General features: G+C 38.4%; 1 protein-coding gene across 1 annotated transcript; it reads right to left on the bottom strand.

The window, feature by feature from the left end:
* Positions 1-3,863: 3,863 nt before the first annotated feature.
* Positions 3,864-5,390, bottom strand: LOC137027023 (cortexin-2). Its single transcript, XM_067394762.1, has 2 exons — positions 5,263-5,390; positions 3,864-4,504 (listed from the first exon to the last, which is right to left on the bottom strand). The coding sequence occupies exon 2, from the start codon at positions 4,418-4,420 to the stop codon at positions 4,187-4,189; it is 234 nt and encodes a 77-aa protein (XP_067250863.1). The 5' UTR covers positions 4,421-4,504; positions 5,263-5,390; the 3' UTR covers positions 3,864-4,186.
* Between the last annotated feature and the right edge of the window lie 15,173 nt (positions 5,391-20,563).

Consider the following 20,563-nt stretch of genomic DNA (forward strand, 5'->3'; position numbering starts at 1 on the left):
TGCTCATATTTACTAAGGGCGCCAATATTTGTGGAGGGCACTGTATATTGGATCATTTTTTTGTCCAAAGGCCTTTATTTTGCTATGTATAAAGGTATTTTAAATATTTTTAAGTTTCAAAAGGTAATTCAGTTTAACCATCCAAAGGCCAATAACAGCCATTTTATTTGTGATTAAAATATCTTGAAATGTAATAAATGTATATATTTTTTATTCTGGCATGATTTTATAACATCTCATAAAAAAAAAAAAATGACAAAAGCAGTGTTAACTGATTATAAAAAACACATAATCTCATTGTTAACACTTCAAAATTATATCTCCATTATATTTTTTGACACTTTTAAAAACCTTATTCGTCAATGAGTCCATCTAGAGAATCAAATATGGAAGGTGATGGAGACTTGCAGTATCTCACAGAAGTGAGTACACCCCTCACATTTTTGTTAATATTTTATTATACCTTTTCATGTGACAACACTGAAGAAAAGACACTTGTCAATATTTTGTGTGGCCATTATTTTCCAGACTTAACCCTCGTGGGCATGGAGTTCACCAGAGCTTCACAGGTTGCCACTGGAGTCCTCTTCCACTCCTCCACCTTCCGTTTGAGGATGCCCCACAGATGCTCAATAGGGTTTAGGTACCCTCAGCTTCTTTGGCAAGGCAGTGGTCATCTTGGAGTTGTGTTTGGGGTCATTATCATGTTGGCATTCATGGTTCCCTCAATGAACTGTAGCTCCCCAAGTGCTGGCAACACTCACGCAGCCCGAGACCATGACACTCCCACCACCATGCTTGACTGTAGGCAAGACACACTTGTCTTTGTACTCCTCACCTGGTTGCCACTACACACCATCTGAACCAAATAAGTTTATCTTGGTCTCATCGGAACACAGGACTTGGTTCCAGTAATCCACGTCTTTAGTCTGCTTGTCTTCAGCAAACTGTTTGCAGGCTTTCTCGGCATCATCTTTAGAAGAGGCTTCCTTCTGGGATGACAGCCATGCAGACCAATGTGATGCAGTGTGCGGCGTAAGGTTTGGCGTATGACAGGCTGACCTGCTGGCAGTATGACAGCAATGCTGGCAGCACTCATATGTCTGTTTCCCAAACACAACCTCTGGATATGACGCTGAGCACGTGCACTCAACTTCTTTGGTCGACCGTGGTGAGGCCTGTTCTGAGTGGAACCTGTAAAACCGCTGTATGGTCTTGGCCACCGTGTTGCAGCTCAGTTTCAGGGTCTTGGCAATCTTCTTATAGCCTATGCCATTTTTATGTAGAGCAACAATTCTTTTTTTCAGATCCTCAGAGAGTTCTTTGCCATGAGGTGCCATGTTGAACTTCCAGTGAACAGTGAGAGTGATAACACCAAATTTAACACACCTGCTCCCCATTCACACCTGAGACCTTGTAACACTAATGAGTCAACGTGGAGAGAAAATGGCTAATTGGGCCCAATTTGGACATTTTTACTTAGGGGTGTACTCACTTTTGTGGCCAGCGGTTTAGACATTAATGGCTGTGTGTTGAGTTATTTTGAGGGGACAGCAAATTTACACTGTTATACAAGCTGTACACTCACTACTTTAAATTGTAGCAGAGTGTCATTTCTTCAGTGTTGTCACATGAAAAGATGTAATAAAATATTTACAAAAATGTGAGGGGTGTACTCACTTCTGTGAGATACTGTATTTATTTATATGATTTATTTGAAAATAAATTGAACAGCTCACTCCTCTTTAGGTGCTATCATCATATTGGTACGTCAGTGATTATCACGGTAGTCAGTGTGTTTGTTTTCAACTACAAGATAAGGAAAATGTCCCAACAATGCTACACTTGTACTCAAGACATAAGGAACATTGGTAATATTTTGGCATCTGCCGAGAACATAAATGTAAATATAAATTACGATACTTCAAAAACAAATGAGGCTGAACGATATAGCACAAAAGATTGATTCAGTTCTGCACCGTTACAACGTTTCAATGAGAACATGATGTCAATGAAAGCCATGACCGTAAATGGCACAACATGCTTGATGAAGTAGCACTCCTCTCTCTACATTACATGTCTCATTACCTTTCCCTCTACAATAGGCCTGATTCATTTTGCACCCCAGTACGCTGTTCTGAGCTCAAAGAGCCCTGTGGGATGTGGTGCTGTAAAATGGAGCCGTCACTATTTTCCTGAGTTTGAGTGAAAGCACATCTGTACATGGTGGCATGAGAAGATGAAGACAGATGACTTTGAGATGTTGTCTTGCTGTATACTCCCTCCTGTGAAAGCTGCTACCAGCATGTGTGCCTGCTGTTAGCATAATGCTAATGAAGGGGTTAAGGCTGTTTGCATGCTGTTCTGGAGGGTCGATCTGATGTCTTTCTCAACAGGAAAAAACATTTTTGGGCCAAAAAGAGTCAGAGTGAAGGGATGAGTGTCCCCTGCCATCTGACCAGGCCTTTGAATTGGAACTTAATTATGTTATAAGTGTGGTTTATGGAGTTGTTCATGAATAATGCATAGAATTACATGAATCAATCGATAATTGCAAAAACTCTTCTCATGCACCAGGGCTGTGCAGAATTCAGAACTGAAGAATGAAAAATGGCTCCCTTTCAATTCCTGATTGAGAATTTGAACTGAATTGGCAGCACCCCAAAAGAAGTTGAATTGGAATAACAGAATTTACTGAATTGTGTTTTAAAGATTCAACACTGGAAATACATTCTGGGAAAAGAGGTGTTCTTCCACCTCACCCATAAAAGTTCATTTTTAAATATGATGAAATTTCTAAACTAAATAAAAATTTCTATAGGTGACATGACACGACACTTTAAAAACGTTTGCTTTTCTAGTTCACTTTAATACTACATTTGAATTACAATTCTGCAATTTTCCTACCTCAATTCAAATTTAGCAGCTAAATTGGAATTTAAAAGTATCAATAAACATCCCTGTCATGCACATGTGCTTTCATTTCCATTTTAATGTTGTTTTATGTATTAAGACACTCACTAGGGTGAGATGTAAACATATCTTTTTTTTTATTTGGAAACAAATATAAAAGCACATTAAAATGCAAAAGCCACTTGTAAACTACATGGCACATTTTCTCATAAAGTCACCAGCATCTCTCTGCATTTTAAAGGCTCAAATATACTGTACACACCACTCAGCTAAGACACAATGTGCGTTGTGAGAACAGCAGGTCGGTGTCATTAAGAAATAACACCGCCGCAATACTGACTCGAAAGCAATAGCTAAGTTGCACCTAAATGGCAATATTGACCTCCTCTGCACGCAAGACACATATCGCACCTGTTTATTTCAGCTTCATTTCTATTGAACATGTAAGTCAAGCAAATCACAGGTGAACCAGACTTTGAGAAGGAAAGAAAAACTGCGCTGATAGCCCGGGCAGAACGGCAAACGTTTGATAGAACAGTCCATTTCAACATCAGCAAATACTGAAGAACAACAGAGAGGAAATCCGACTCATCCTATTAAGAACACTGTAGAGAGAGGCAGGGAAAGGACCTGGCAAATCAAACATTCAATTTGCCCACAGAGGCTGGTAGGTCAGTACATTGATTGACATTTAGCTGAATAACAGCAGGGCCAGTTTCTCTGGCTGTTCTGTAAACACACGGATTTATAAGGCGCAAAGCTCAAGAGTCCCAAACCGAAGAGCTCAGAGAATGTAATCATCCTGGAACCAATGCACTGTGCTTTTATGATAAGTGTGGAATGAATCATTGAGAAATGGATTACCCTACTTTTTTATTTTCCAATTTCGGAATTGTTAATTTGTCACTCTTTGGACATAGAAAATAATTAACCATATTGTTTGTCTGTAATAAAGCTATTTGGCTGGTTTCGAACATAAAAGATTCATCGCTAAGACTTTTCAGCCATGCCGAACGTGACATCAGTAGTGGAAGCTATGAGTTGAAAAACCCTGTCAGAACACACGAGACATGAAAGTGGGTTTAAGTGCAGTTTTCAAATGGAAAATCCAGACCCACAAGTACACAAAACTACCATCACGAAACAACAACACTTGAGGGATACAGTCGGCTCTGAGGTGGAGGAGGTGTGGTGGCGGTTGTGTGTGTCGGTGTGTGTGTGTGCGCGTGAGGTAATCATCGCATGTCTCCTAGCCCGAAATCTGGCTAGCAGCTCAGGCAATGCGGTAGTCGAACGTGTCTTTTTCCATATAGTCTGTCCATGTGGAACTCGGCATGCTGCTGTACGGATCCAGAAGGATTCGGAAGCAGCGCACGATCAGCAGCCCCAGAAAGATGAAGAGGAGGAGGACGAAGACGAAGGCAGCCTTCTGTTCCAGCGTGAGGAAAGGGATGGGCTGGTTGGCCCCAGACGCAGACAGCGTGCTGCTGTGAAGATGCTCGGCCATCCTCTCCAGTTTGTCGGCACGGGTCAGGGGCACGTGGCCATTTTCGCCACATTCGTGATCAACAGGTTCTTGTTTAGAGCCATTCTGGAAAAATCACAACAAGAACACGAAATATCACCAATATTACATTCGTTTCAAAACAAATGCTTCACATACATTCAGTTTGAGGACCTAAAAACATTATTGAGAATTCACAACAACAATTTGACAGTCGGCGCAGGCCTCACGTTTAAAGACGTACACCACCGCTGTTATATAAGATTGATGTGTACATGTTTTACAGAATGAAATCCTCCAGCTCACATTACTGTTGCACATGAGTGGAATGATTCAGCTCGCTGAGGACAGTAAGTAGCCTTGAGTCAATTATCTCTCTCATCTTAAGGCGATCGAATCCGTTTCTGACTGGTTTTGTCATGCCCCCTGATTCATTCTCTCAAAGCGTCGGTTTCTGTGGTAGTCGCTGACCCTTTAATGGTTCACTTCTTTGATGCCAGTGCTCACGATCTGCCCTGGCACTCCCTATAAAGCCTGGCTCAATTTCCCCAAACGTGAAGATTTCTCTTGAACAACGTGAAGTCGCACGCATGATATGGCAATGTGTTGTTCACAATCCAACCACATCAGCATTTGGGTACCTGGGGTTTGGATTCCAGAAACAAAGTGCCCGACACAAACACGTCTCCATTTGTGATTTTATTTATCGAATTTCCATGTAAATATCTAACCGATCCCTTCTAAAATCGGCTAAATTGCATTCTCACCGCTCTGACAGTTGAACCGGTGACGTCTGTACACACACACACAGGGCTGTGAATGTAATGTAAGCATTAGTTTCTCACCTGTTGTTACTGAAGAGGATTCATCAGTGGGAGGGTGATGGAGACCCAAAATAAGCAGGGAGAGAGACGGCTTCCATCACGGCTGTCCGCCCAGAGACAGATGGTTGTCACAACTTTTTCAACCCAGCTCGTCGATTTGTTCAGCATTCAAAATAAAATCTGCGACTCTCCGCTTCCATTCCTCTCCTCTGTGGTCCAACTCCCTCTTTCCCTCACCAAGATGAGCATGTAGTGGTGTCACATCACCCATAGCAACCAGTTGCCATAGCAATCCCTCCAAGTGTGTTCAGTAAAGCTGAGCTGGTGAGAGACAAGTGTGATCCAGCCAAAGCGCAGTGTAAACGTGTGTTTCTGTGAAGGCGGAGGATTTAATACAGACCCACTGATGTGTGATAACAACAGTGGCTAAAAATAGTGGCCGCTTTTAACTTTGCAGGATTAACACATTTTAATACGTCTCTACTACAAGCTGCGCATGAATGTCAGCCAATCAGCTTAAAAGGGGGAATGTCATGCTTTCAGACATGCTGCTGTCATTTGATATGTCTGTGTGTACGTACTACACCCAGTCTCCATATCTTCAGCACTGTCAGTAGAAACACAGTCTGTACGAGTTATATAAATGAAGGTGTATAAACTGGATATATTTAAACATTAGTGATAGATCAGCTGACTGACTGATTTATTTATTTACTGTGTGATTGATGGCTGTGGAGAAATAACTGTGACGCCTGGGTAATATCCAGCCCTGAATGGTGCAGAGAGGCTTCTCCGTCGTAGTGAATCAATGAGGTTTTTAAAAATAAAGAATGTTGTGGATGCATGTGAGATGTAATAATGATGCACATAATCTTAAATAATAGGTCATGTTTGTGAAGGAATAAATAGTGTGTAAACCACTAGAGAAAGATCACAGAATATATGATATTTTAGAGTATAATATATGAGTATAAAATATTATTATATAAATAAATATGTATTAATGACAATCTGTAAAAGCCTCAGAGGACAATAATATGAGTGTTCTGATGATGAACATCATGAATACACACAGTCTGATCACTATAAATACTATGGGGGAGGGTGATCAATATCTGAATTATAAATGGGCAATATTAAGTAGTTAAGCATATTGAAAAGTTTATTTATTATAAATAATTATAGATATAACAAATTACTGCATGAAGTCCTATAACATTGTTTTACCGTACACTGTAAAAAAAAAAAAAAATTGAAATTATCGAAATTTTAATGGTAAAAGCTAGACTAAAAATGCTAGGCTACAGTAAAAACCTGTTAATTGGTTAACAGTAAGTTTCCATACTATATACAGTGAATAACTGTAATAGATCTATCCTTATTTTTTCAGGAAAATACTGTTAAATTTACAGTTTTGGGAAGTGAAAAAGAACAAGTCATTAAAATATAGTGAAAAAACTTAAACTGACATTCAAGAATTCCCTGCGTGACACAATTGATGTGTTTTTATAGAAATAACTATGTTTATAACTATCTTATTTTTTCTAATCATTTACATTAGGGTTTTATGTTACATCTAATGTTGTTAAAGGGATAGTTCACCCAAAAATGAAAATTTGATGTTTATCTGCTTACCCCTAGCGCTTCCAAAATGTAGGTGACTTTTTTTCTTCAGTAGAACACAAATGATGATTTTTAACTGCAACCGCTGCCCTCTGGCAGTGAAATAATGCGAGTGGATGGGAACTTCCGCTATAAGAGTAAATAAAACTTGCTTAGACAAATCCAAATTAAATCCTGCGGCTCGTGACGACACATTGATGTCCTAAGACACGAAACGATCGGTTTGTGCAAGAAACCGAACAGTATTTATATAATTTTTTACTTCTAATACACCACCATGTCCAACTGTGTTCAGCATTTGCTTAGAGATGTCTGATCGCGCTCTGACAACGGCAGTGATGTCTTGTGCATATATTTCAATGAGTGCTAGACATCACTGCCATTGTCAGAGCACGATCAGACATCACTAAGCAAATGCTGAACGCTGTTGGACATAGTGGTGTATTAGAGGTAAAAAATGATATAAATACTTTTCGGTTTTGCGCACAAACCGATCATTTCGTGCCTTAGGACATCAATGTGTCGTCACGAGCCGCAGGGTTTAATTTGGATTTGTCTAAGCAAGTTTTATTTACTCTTATAGCAGAAGTTCCCATCCACTCGCATTATTTGACTGACAGATGGCAACGGTTGCAGTTAAAAATCATCATTTGTGTTCTACTGAAGAAAAAAAAGTCAATTACATCTTGGAAGCCCTGGGGGTAAGCAGATAAACATCAATTTTTCTTTTTTGGGTGAACTATCCATGTGCAATTTTTACATATTAGCATTGATGTCCTCAGCTTGTTGAAAAACTGCTTGTGATGACCTATGATTCATAATCTTTTTCATAACCACCTGTTTTCGGTGGTTCTCAGTGTATTATAAAAGTACAAAACAGGTAAAACCAAAAATGTTGCTAGGCCTACTGTATATTTTAATGGTAGGCCTGGCAACCACAGCTGCCGGATTTCTAACCGTAGAATTCACGTTATTTTCTTACAGTGTAATTTGACAGACCTTTTTTTATTTTTCGACATACAAAAATGTCCTATAACCTAGCTATCTAAAACAAACAAGCTGTATGTAGTTTTAGATAATAGATCGTTTTACTCTCAGATGGTTGATTTAAAAGTTGTTGTTTTTTCATTTAAAACATTTAAAACCCCTCATCTTTGAATAGGAATAAACTTTAATAACTTACCTGAGATTTACGTCTTCTAACCATATCTTATTTGACAAACTTCAGTCAGAGAATTTCCAGTCAGAGTATGGCCATCTCAAAGCTCGGTCTATTCTCGTCTAAATATGTTGAAATAGCGCCACCTACCCGATGTCCGTTGTAGTTCACTTTACCTGAACTCATTGTTTCCTCCAAGGGGACACAGAGAACACCTAAACAATATAAACTTATATGGCCTGGTTTCACAGACATGGCTTATTTTAAGCCTGAAGAAGGCCTTAGTTATAGCATCTTTATAAAAACATTCTGATGTGCATCTCTTGAGACAAAACAATGGCACTGACATTTTTTAAGATATGTCAGTGCAAATTGATTTCAGTTAAGACAGCTCAAACATGCAGTTCTAGGACTTGGCTTAAACCTTGTCTGTATAGCTGTGGTTGTCAACAAGTAAATTAATTACGATCTTCTACATTAATTTTTTAATAGGCTAATCAATCTGTAAGATTCATTCATGCTGGTAACAGATGGTGTGGAAACTGGTATTAAACTCACCAGAGGTCTGATACAACTAGATTAATGTGTCAAATCCAAAAATAAGAAGCTTTATAATGAAGCATGGAGAACATTACATGACTTTCCTATTCCTGACCGCTGGGTGGCAGTAGGGCACCACCTTTGGGTTCTTTTCCCCTCATTGTTTTATAAAAGTAGATCTATAGATGGCGCTCGATATCTCTGGATTACTTCTGTGTCAGCGTGTTCCAAAGACAAAAGGAAAACAACTAGGCTACATGAAAACAGAAGCCTTTAAAACAGACTCAGATTTTATGTGAAGCCTATAGTTTGTTAAAAACAAGTATGCTGGATACTGTAGTATAGGCTGTAGTCTATTTAGTTAGAATCATAGTAAACTGATTGTTTCATAACCTTGGCATAGTGAATTAATTCAATTAAACCAAGGTTGTACTAGTTTTTTGACTTTATGCTAACAACAAACACACAATAACCATTCGGTTTAGGCTGAATAAGGGTTCCACTAAGACAACAAGTAATCACTGACCACCATTAATTAAAATCCTCCCATCTGCCCAATCAAAAAAAACATAAAACCAGTAAGCTTTCAATCTTTGTTTTCTCTCTCTCTTCTTTGATTTCAGTTATGAACACTACTGCTGTACATCCTCAGCAGAAATATTACAGTAATGAAACATTTGACTGATTCATTCCCATTTATTGTAATATGAATGCAAATGGCAGAAAAGCGTGGGTAGCTCGCAGATATTTGATCATATATTCCAAAGATTAATGATCTTATCGATCGTTATTATTCAGCTGAGAGTGCTGAATTAATGAGGTGTGAGGCATTCAATGTGGAATGCTAAAATGAAAACACAAGAAAGGAACATTTAACACAATAATGTGTTGCATTTAACGACCTACATTTATCGTTTCGCGCTGTAATGCACACAATATTTTTGTGGTTGCTTCTTCTTGTTCTCCATATCTCTTAGTCTTTTTAGCCACAGCCACAGCCACAGCCAAGCATCCATGTGTGACATGCCTGCAGTGACCTTTGTTGGATTTCCTCTCAAGAGGGTGATGAAAGACAAAATAATTGCTTCTTTTCCAAATGTTTCTAGCTCAAACCTCTCTGATGCTTGACACTTGTGTTCATCGCAATCAAATGTCCTAAACACGTCTCCCTCACCATCAAAGCGCTGGATAAATGACGTGTTTATAGAGAACTCAAATACAGCTCTAGCTGAACAAAAGTGTGCAAGCCACTTTGAAATATTTTAGCTTCATTTCATCAGAGTGAAATCTTTTGAAAGAGGGAAGCGAGAAAGAAAGCGGCAGTCGAAAAGACGGGGAAATCATCTCCACGCTCTCGCGCTGACTGCGATGACCCTCAGGCCATTTTTTCTGTCTTCCATTTTGAGACAAGTGATTTAATTGAAAAAAAGAGGGAAGAAATGATACTTGTGGAAGATTGTGGTTCTGAGTCATTAACTGCGGGGAGGTGCACTGGTTAAGGGAACTAATTGAATGTCAGCATGAGCCATTGAGAAAGAGCTCAGGTGCAGTGTCAGCAAAACCAGGTGGGCGGGAGAGAGGGAAAAAGTTACAAAAATGAAGACAAGATGGGTTTAATCTTATTACACGAATAGTTTGCCCAAAAATCATTTACTCACCCTCATGGCATTCCTAACTTTATTTCTTACGTGTAACACAAAAGAATGTGCTTTGAAGAATGAACTCTTTTTATGCATGCAATAAAAGTCAATGGGGTCCAAGTACAGGTTTGGAACGGCATGAGGGTGAGTAAACGATGACAGAATGTTCTTTTTTTGGGTGAACTATCCCTTTAAGTGTCTCATTTCTTCTAAATGTGTGCATTTATGTGGTTTCCAGTTCACAAAACTCTCTTTATGTTGGATCAAGTGCAGCTTCAAATGCAAGAACAATGTTTACAAGGGGAGGTGTGAACTCTTGCTCCCTCACACACCACATTATCTCACACTGTCTGGACCTTCTTCCTTATTCACTGGAAATCCAGCCTGCATTGTCCACAGATACGGAAAGGGAGTCTCGGAGCAGTATCTTCTCTGCTTTATGTCTTCCCTGCGCTATGTTTTTTGGCGCTCTTCCACCATTACACACGCACAGCAGGAAGATAACTCTTCTCCAGATGCTACCCATCTTTCACTGATAGTCGCAATTCATATTCAAGAATACGCAACCAGATTGTTCCATTTTTAGCCTGTTAGAATTTCAAGCTAATTGGGTGCAAAAGCAAAATCACCCTAGAAAGTCTCATGCTGCTTCTGGATTACTTCAGTCTGTGGAGTCTAGGCACCTGGTTCTTTTTCAAAGTCTCCTCAACAGGGCCCGCCTCAGGGACCACCGCACTGCAGACCGCCTCTAAAAGCCTGTGATAGGAACATTCAATCTGTCTGCTCTCGTTTCATCAGATCACTCTTTTTTATTTCCATCCCCTTCCTCCAGTCTGAGCTTTAATGGGAATGAGGAGAGAGGCAAACAGTGATTACAGGTATCAGGAGTTAACACCGGATCTGGGGTATGAGATAGGACCCTGCGAGAACCAACAACAACTTGGCACAGAGGCCATTAGTCACTGCTTGTTTGGACTCTGAACTGATACTGTTCTTTTTTTTTTTTTTTTTAATCCAATTTATCTTTCTAAGCACTTTTTAAATACATCTCACCATTAGTCAATACAGTAGGGAGGAGTGGGGTTAAGATGTGTCAGTGGGTAAGTTCTGTCACCCCTTTAATTATTATGACTTCATCAAATAGAGGTCTGTGATGAGGTGATAAACATGTTTTATGCTTTTATGATGTCAAAGCAAACTTGCTAATGTATAAAAATGCTTGTTTATGAATTCCGGAAAAAAAAAAAAAAAAAAAAAAAAAAATACTATATATATTCAGCTATGGAAAAAATTAAGAGACCACTCCAAGTTCAGAAATCAATGTTAAGTGGTCTGTTAATTTTTTTTTCACAGTTATATATATACACAGTAAGTCTTAGGCCACCATTAGATGTTGTATTAGCAAGGGTTTAATGATCATATATAATTATTTCTCATTCTCTTTATTAGAATATAACCAGAAAATACAGAAAAAAAAAAAAAAGAAAAAGAGAGAAGACTTCTTCCCCTTACACTTGAGCAACAGCAGGAACAGGCTCTCTTAAACCTAAATGGAATGGAAAAGGACAGAAATTGAAAACTTTCAAAATATGATGAGAAGTTTCTCAGAGATTCTTCTTTGAAAAACTGGAAGAAGTCCATGAGGTCACACTAAATACTAAATTTTTGCTTAAAGAAACCATTTTGTTCTGATTTTTTATTTTACATTTTGTGTATATTTCCTGTTTTTTTCTGTTTGTATTGTAATAAAGACCAAAAAATAAATAAGGATGTTCATTAAAACTTTGCTAAAACAACAAAGCTGGTGGTGGCCTAAGACTTTCGCACAGTACTATATATATATATATATATATATATATATATATACTTGCCAGCCACTTTATTAGGTACACCTGTTCAACTGCTCGTTAATGCAAATATCTAATCAGCATGGCAGCAACTCAGCTCACAATGCATGTAGGCATGGTCAAGACATCTGCTGAAGTTCAAACCGAGCATCAGAATGGGGAACAAAGTTGATTTAAGTGACTTTGAATGTGGCATGGTTGTTGGTGCCTGATGGGAAAGGTCTTAGTATTTCAGAAACTGCTGATCTACTGGGATTTTCCCACACAACCATCTTTAGGGTTTACAGAGAATGGTCAGAAAAAGAGAAAATTTCCATTGAGTTGCAGATCTGTGGGTGAAAATGCCTTGTTGATGCCAGAGAAGAATAGCCAGTTCGATCTAATAGAAAGGCAACATTAAGTCAAATAACCACTTGTTACAACCGAGGTCTGCAGAAGAACCTTTCTGAATGCACAACACATTGAAACTTGAAGCAGATGGGCTACAGCAGCAGAAGACACACCGGTGCTACTCCTGTCAGCTAAGAACAGGAATCTGAAGCTACAGTTCACACAGGACAGTAAAAGATTGGAAAAATGTTGGTGATGTAATGGTGTGGAGGATATTTTCTTGGCATACTTTTGGCCCCTTAGTACCAAATGTGCATCTTTGAAATGCCACAGCCTTCCTGAGTATTATTGCTGAGTGACCATGTCCATTTATGACCACAGTGTACCCATCTTCTAATGGCTACTTCCAGCAGGTTAACTCACTATGCTCAAATCATCTCAAACTGGTTTCTTGAACATGGCATTGAGTTTACTTTACTCCATGGCCTCCACAGTTACAGATCTCAATCCAATAGAGCACTTTTGGGTCATTCGCTTCATGGATGTGCAGCCAACAAATCTGCAGCAACTGCGTGATGCTATCATGTCAGTATGGACTAAAATCTCTGAGGAATGTTTCCAGCACCTTGTTGAATCTATGGCATGAAGAATTAAGGCAGTTCTGAAGGCAAAAGTGGTTCAACCCGAAGGCACAAAACATTGTGCCTTCATAAATAGTTTTTTTTCTTGTTTATGTTCATACTTTTATTCACAATGTAAATCATTCACATATTTCACAATTATTCAACACCTTGACATGACAATCTTACCCCATAATGTGGGGCAAATTGTGTCTGGACCACTTTTTTTTTTTTTTTTTAGAAGTCCTATTTCTTTAACCTTCTGTTATGGACACTTTCAGTTGATAAACAATCTGAAACATGATTATTAGGAATATTAGTGTAAAAACTTACCCAACTCTCCCACATAATCAAAAGTGTGAATTATAAAACAAAAAAAATATCACCGGCACCAGGTGACAGAACAGATGTCCTGTGACAGCTGGTGATGTACGTGTGCCCTGCAGAAGTTATTTAGATGGTCTGGTGCTTTGACGGATGCCAGTCTATAGCAAGCTGTGAGTGTGTGTGTTAGTTGAGATGGGGGTCATGCTTTGTAGGTTAATTAGGAGTGGGTAGAGAGACGAAGAATGTGTATATATGCGTGTGTGGGCTGAGTTTATGTGGCTAATTAGGCTGGGAATCATTCAAGCTTCTGGGGGACAGATGCAGGGTGTACATGGTGAGCAGGTTGGGGCAAGTAGGCTGCCAATTTAGTGTGAGATGGTCAGGGAGAGTATATTTATATATGTGTGTGTGTGTGTCAGAGTGACCGGCAGTGGCAGGTGTGTTACTGTGTCTCTATGTAAAAGTGCTGAGTAAAGGCATCAGGGCACCAGAGAAAACTGGTTGAAACCAGTCCTGACTGTAATGGGGGTTGTGCCATGGCAGTCTGGCATTTTGGACATGCCGGACATAGCACTTAATTCTCCACTGACCTAACAGTTACTGTACTACTGCTCGGGACTTCCCCATTCAACACACACACACACACACATACGTGTTGGCTTCACTATATTACTAAGGACATCTCATAGATGTGATGGTTTTTATACAGAGGTGATGGTATTTACTGACCCCTAAACCCTTAAAATAATCAAGCTGATAATGATATTTATGTTATGGTTCATAACCGATAACTATTACAAATACTATTTTGAAATATAAATAAATTAAAAGTAGAACTCTAAAATCACTTGTGAATTCAGGCATTACAACATTATAATGTAATGTATGATAAATTATACTCATTTTAAAATTCACTAGAAATTACATTTAACAATGTTATTAAATGATTAGTGTTTTTAATGGTGCCCTAGAATTAAAAATTTAATTTACCTCATTCTCTTATTAGATTATAACCAGAAAATACAGAAAAAAAAAATGAAAAAGAGAGAAGACTTCTATAGGCTAAAGTGGCAAGTTATTTGGTGACCTCCCCTTACACTTGAGCAATAGCAGGAAAAGGCTCTCTTAAACCTAAATGGAATGGAAAAGGACAGAAATTGAAAACTTTCAAAATATGATGAGAAGTTTCTCAGAGATTCTTCTTTGAAAAACTGGCATAGTTAAATAACAAGAGTTCAGTACATGACATACAGTGAGTCTCAAACACCATAGTTTCCTCCTTCTTATATAAATCTCATTTGTTTAAAAGACCTCCGAAGAACAGGAGAATCTCAACATAACACTGACTGTTACGTAACAGTCGGGATCATTAATATGTACGCCCCCAGTATTTGCATATGCCAGCCCATGTTCAAGGCATTAGACAAGGGCAGGACGTCTGGATCTGTGCACAGCTGAATCATCAGACTAGGTAAACAAGCAAGATCAATAGCAAAAAATGGCAGATGGAGCAATAATAACTGACATGATCCATGATAACATGATATTTTTAGTGATATTTGTAAATTGTCTTTCTAAATGTTTCGTTAGCATGTTGCTAATGTACTGTTAAATGTGGTTAAAGTTACCATCGTTTCTTACTGTATTCACGGAGACAAGACTGTCGTTATTTTCATTTTTTAAACACTTGCAGTCTGTATAATTCATAAACACAATTTCATTCTTTATAAATCTCTCCAACAGTGTAGCATTAGCCCGTTAGCCATGGAGCACAGCCTCAAACTCATTCAGAATCAAATGTAAACATCCAAATAAATACCATACTTACGCGATTAGACATGTTCTATGACAAACATTTTATAAAGATCCATTTTGAGGTTTATATTAGCTGTGTGAACTTTGTTTATGCACTGTTTAAGGCAAGCGCGAGCTCCGTGGGTGGTGAGCACGTGATTTAAAGGGGCCGCAGCCTAAATCGGCTCATATTTAATGATGCCCCAAAAGTTAAAAATAATAATACAAAAAAAATCTATGGGGTATTTTGAGCTGAAACTTCACAGAGGACACCTTACACTTTTATTACATCTTTTAAAAAGACGTTCTACGGCACCTTTAAAGATTTGCCCTTTACGGCGTGTCTATTTACACTAAGTGCAAATAGCGTCCCTTGTTGGCAAATGCTATTTACACTAGCTCCGCCCACCAATGTCTGGTTAAGCCAAGTTTTAAAAAAAGACACACAGAATTCAACATCTTCAGTGGTGCAGTAGTAATGAGTAAGGCTTGCAGACCTGGCTTTTAATGCGAACGATGCGGGTTCGAATCCGCCTTTTGTTGAGCTCGCAATAAGGCAGCATCCATTTAATAATTTTAATAAATAGAGTAATTTACACTCTTTGATTTTATTGCATCCTGTTAATGTACAAAAATACTAAGGTGCAAATAGTATCTGCCAACATAAATTATAGATAGCATCTAATTACTATTTACTCTTATTGCAAAAAACTGATACTTTTACATGGTTTAAAGAGAATCTATTTTTCATCTAGTGTAAATAGCATATCGCTAAGAAAATGCTGCTAATGTCACTTAGTGTAATTAGAATATATTGCTATTTTCACTTAGTGCAAATAGCCACTGCCTTAACTTTAAGGGAGCATTAGATGACAGCAAAGGTAATATAAATGTAAAAATAAAGGAAATTAGCATGATTAAATATCCAATATGGACTGACACTGATGTTCTCATAAGTTTGTTTTTAATGTTTCACTATATTGACATTTCATTTTCCCTCACAGGTATAGCCAAATGGATCATATGTTCAGGGCATTGATAGAGCAGATTAAAGACAGTGATATTTACAGTTCATCAGAAATTGTAATTTTTTTTCCAGAAACGTTTCTGGTATTTAACCCAGAAATGTAACTGAAAGCTGTAAAGTTAACTTTTTTATCCATAATGCTTTAGGACTAGAATAACTCAACTGTATTAGATTCTGACTTTAATGTGATTTACACAGGTAGAACACGTTCCCGGATCAGCGTCCTTGTTGGTTCTGTCAATCAGATTTACAGTTAGAAGCTTCAAAAACTTTAATATCAATCCAACATTTCCCTTTGCTGTTACGGGCAGGTTATGGCTATATCACTATTTTGGCTTATAATCGTTTAATAGAAATGTTGTTTAAGGATCTGTAAAGAATCCATAAAAAATTGGTCTACTTGGCTATTATGTGCAACTCTTCTAGTCACTGGAATCCCTTAGTTCTGGTTGAGATCCATCTGGCTTTCAGAAAGAGACTCAGAATCCCTGAGCATCACTGCAGAGATGCTAGAGGTGTGTTATAGAGGGCAAAGAAAAGCATTTGTTGATTTTAAAAAGCCTTTCCTCAGCCATGTTTGGTCTGTAAGTCTATGGACAGAGGACATAGTGGGACAAGATTACCATGACAACAGGAAGAGAATATGCTGTAGTGCTCCATTTTTGGGGAACATCCACTCATGAGGTTATTTACTCTGTCGAATGCATATGTAACTGATCGTCATTCAGAATAAACCAGAAGACGTGATGACTCTTTTAACTCAAACTATTCAAATATAAATGAGACAAACATCCAGCAGTGAACAGAATCTTATAACACCATATTTTAACTGCAATTCTGAAGAGCCATTTACACAGCAAGGACACAGTCCACTGGCTGTCTGTCTCCTAGTACACTCATGGAGCCATGTGGTTCTTTTTAGTTTATGGTTCGTATAAATGTATCCAAATGCTGTGTGGTTTGCGGTGCTGCAACATGTAAAAGTTTCTCTGAGAAGGGAAGCCAGACTGAGAATCTGCTAAAACATTCAGGGATGGTACAGATGCTTACAACTTTGCATTAAAGATAAGTTTTAACGCTTTTATACAATAGTTTAACAATGTATTGAGTGTTTTGAGTGCAAGTCAAAGCAGATCTGTGGCGCATCTCCGAGCAACACACCGTAGTTGTTCCTTCCTGAATGAATCAATGTTTTAAATTATTAGTAAATATTGAGTAAAGAGATTCATTAACTCACTCATAACTCCATTTCTTTGCCAACTAAAATCAGTATTGTTGAATAGGGGTGTAATGGTTCAAATTACTCACAGTTTGGTTTGTATCACAGTTTTAGGATCATGGTTTCAGGTATTTTTAGGTACAGAAATCGAATAAATAAACAAATGTAAAATAACACTGCATATAATTTTCACTGTATAAATTAAATAGAGATTAATTTATCCCCATTGGTTGAAATCACATTCGGTTTAGATCGCGTTCCAGTTTAAATCCCTAAACCTAACCCTACCCATAACTTATCCCTAAAATCAGCGTGTAAATAACACTTATGTAGAAGCACCTAACTCAAGTAGTAAGCCTAAACTTGACATAAACTAAATGTTCCCCTCAAATCTGATTGGTTGATTGGAATGTTGTTCCAGGATCAACAAAGAATGTTCCCAAGCAGGAGATTTATATGCTGCAAATAGTAGCGGCTCTATCATTGGCTTGTATGCTTCTCTTGCCTTGCTGAACTGCAACACACTAGCATGTCAGGAACTGTGATGTCAACAACAGATTTAAATACTAACAGTTGATTGGACAGCTACACTCACGTGAAACGCATGCGGAGCGTATTCATCGGCAAAAACAAATTCGGAAATCAAATTCTTCTCTAAAGCTGGGTGCACACTGTGCGATTTATAATAGTCCTTTACGCTTGTTGCTTGTCAGACTGTATGAACATGATCCTCATGTCACACTATGGGATCTCAGCTGTTCATATATCAGACTCTACGACAGTCAAGACGCGTTAAAAACGGACACATGCTTGAAAACATGTCCAGAGTTTTTACATCATCAACCCACACACATTCGGTGAGAGTGAGCTGCATTACACACGGGACTGAAATGGTGGCTAACAAAGAAATCTCTAACGTTAATTTTGATCACGGCTTATCTTGAAAAACTAAGACAATTTGAGGTTTGTTTTTGGGAGAAGTCGCACTGCAGGACTGTCCGCCAAAACTTCTGACACTGCCAGAATTTCGTCGGAGGTAAAATTTGATCGCAACGGTCATTAATCGGCTGTCAAACTCGCGATCAATCAAAGACTACAGATTTTTGCCTAGGATTATAGGAATCTTTTAGGATTCTTAAAATTTGTCTCAGACGGCCAAAATCGCACAGTGTGCACCTGCCTTAAATGATGTTTTATTAACAAAGTTCAGGAGGAGCAAAGTTAAAATAATCTGACTAATCATCACGTCATTTCAGCCAGTTGTCAACAATCAGTAATCAACAGCATGAGTGAAACACAGTCGACTCACCCATATTCCTCAACAGTTTTTTCAGCATCCCTCCACCACCCCGTCTCCTCACACTTTTCTAACCAGAAATATTGGGGGAACACTCTGGGCTCAGGCCAAACACCGAGCTTGGAGCCCTCTCCTCGGATAGCGCACCAAATACGCATACTATTACGCATACTTTTTACTATGATTATTCGTAAGCGTGAACTCGTGAATGAATAGTATGTGAAAAACACTATGCCAACATAGTATGTCCGAATACACATTATTCGAACAACAGTAGGTAAAAAGTCTCCGGATGACCTACTACTTCCACCGAGATTCTGAAGTGAAGACACTTTACTATCCTATGAAGCTACGGGAGGGGATTTATGAGTGGAACTGATGCTGTAGGGCAGTGGCATAACTTTGTTTTAAAGGTGCCCTAGAACTTTTTTTTAAAATATGTAATATGCACTGTAAGTCTAAGGTGTCCCCTGAATGTGTCTGTAAAGATTTTTTTAATTCATTTTTTTAACTGCCTATTTTGGGGCATAATTAGAAATGAGCCGATTCAGGGTGAATGAAGTTGTGTTTATGCATTATACAGACTGCAAGTTTTTAAAAATGAAAATAGCGACGGCTCTTGTCTCCGTGAATACAGTAATAAACGATGGTAACTTTAACCACATTTAACAGTATTAGCAACATGCTAACGAAACATTTAGAGACAGTTTATCACTAAAATATCACTAAAAATACCATGTTATCATGGATCATGTCAGTTATTATTGCTCCATCTGCCATTTTTCGCTATTGTTCTTTCTTGCTTACCTAGTCTGATGATTCAGCTGTGCACATCCAGACGTTAATACTGCCTGCCCTTGTGTAATGCCTCAATCATGGGCTGGCATATGCAAATATTGGGGGCGTACATATTAATGATCCCGACTGTTACGTAACACTCGGTGTTATGTTGAGATTCGCCTGTTCTTCGGAAGTCTTTTAAACAAATGAGATTTATATAAGAAGGAGGAAACAATGGAGTTTGAGACTCACTGTATGTCTTTTCCATGTACTGAACTCTTGTTATTTAACTATGCCAAGGTAAATTCAATTTTTGAATCTAGGGCACCTTTAAAAATTGGGTGGGACAGGAATGTGTGTGGTGGTGGTAGTGGGGGGTGTATTGTATTTGTATCATTACATCAATAAATACACAAAATGTATTGACATAGACCTCATGTTTAATATGATAGTTTCGTCCTTACATCTACTATAATAAAATATATTGTTAGTCTCGAGAGTATTTACATTAGCCAATAAACATCTGGATCTGCAGTTAATATTAGATTGTCTTGATGGACTGTGGGTAGAACTTTTGTTCAGTGTGCCAGAGGTTCCGCCCTTGTGTAATTTTTATTTCTCATTAAAACCAAAGATGTTCATCAGTGATTGTATATCAAGAGCAGGGACATGTTTATGTGCATTTTGTTTTGTGATTTCACCGAAACGAATAGAGTTTCTGGCCGCAAGAGCATTAAGCCATAGATTGAAGCACTCGTCCGCAGTGTGCACAAGCATCAAGAGAACACTGTTGCGTCACTAATAACAGCGGCAATGAGCACTCAGCATGATTTCAACAAACAACACGTCCCAGCACCAGATTGCCTATTATTTAAACAAATGAATTGCTAATCCACTAGAGGTGTTTCTTGCATAACTATACATCCTTGCCGCGGTATGTTTCAAAAAGTGGTGGGGAAATGTCCCACCCGCAAATTAGGCCTACGTCTATGCTGGTAGGTCACTTGACAGTAACAACATGGCAGATGTAATAGGCTACGTCCGGATTTAATTTATACTATACTCAAGGAACTCTATCTGTTTTATTCAGTTTTTTTTTTTCAACAAGTCATATTATAG

Source organism: Chanodichthys erythropterus, chromosome 2 (genome assembly GCF_024489055.1).
Source record: "Chanodichthys erythropterus isolate Z2021 chromosome 2, ASM2448905v1, whole genome shotgun sequence".
Taxonomy (NCBI): Eukaryota; Metazoa; Chordata; class Actinopteri; order Cypriniformes; family Xenocyprididae; genus Chanodichthys; species Chanodichthys erythropterus.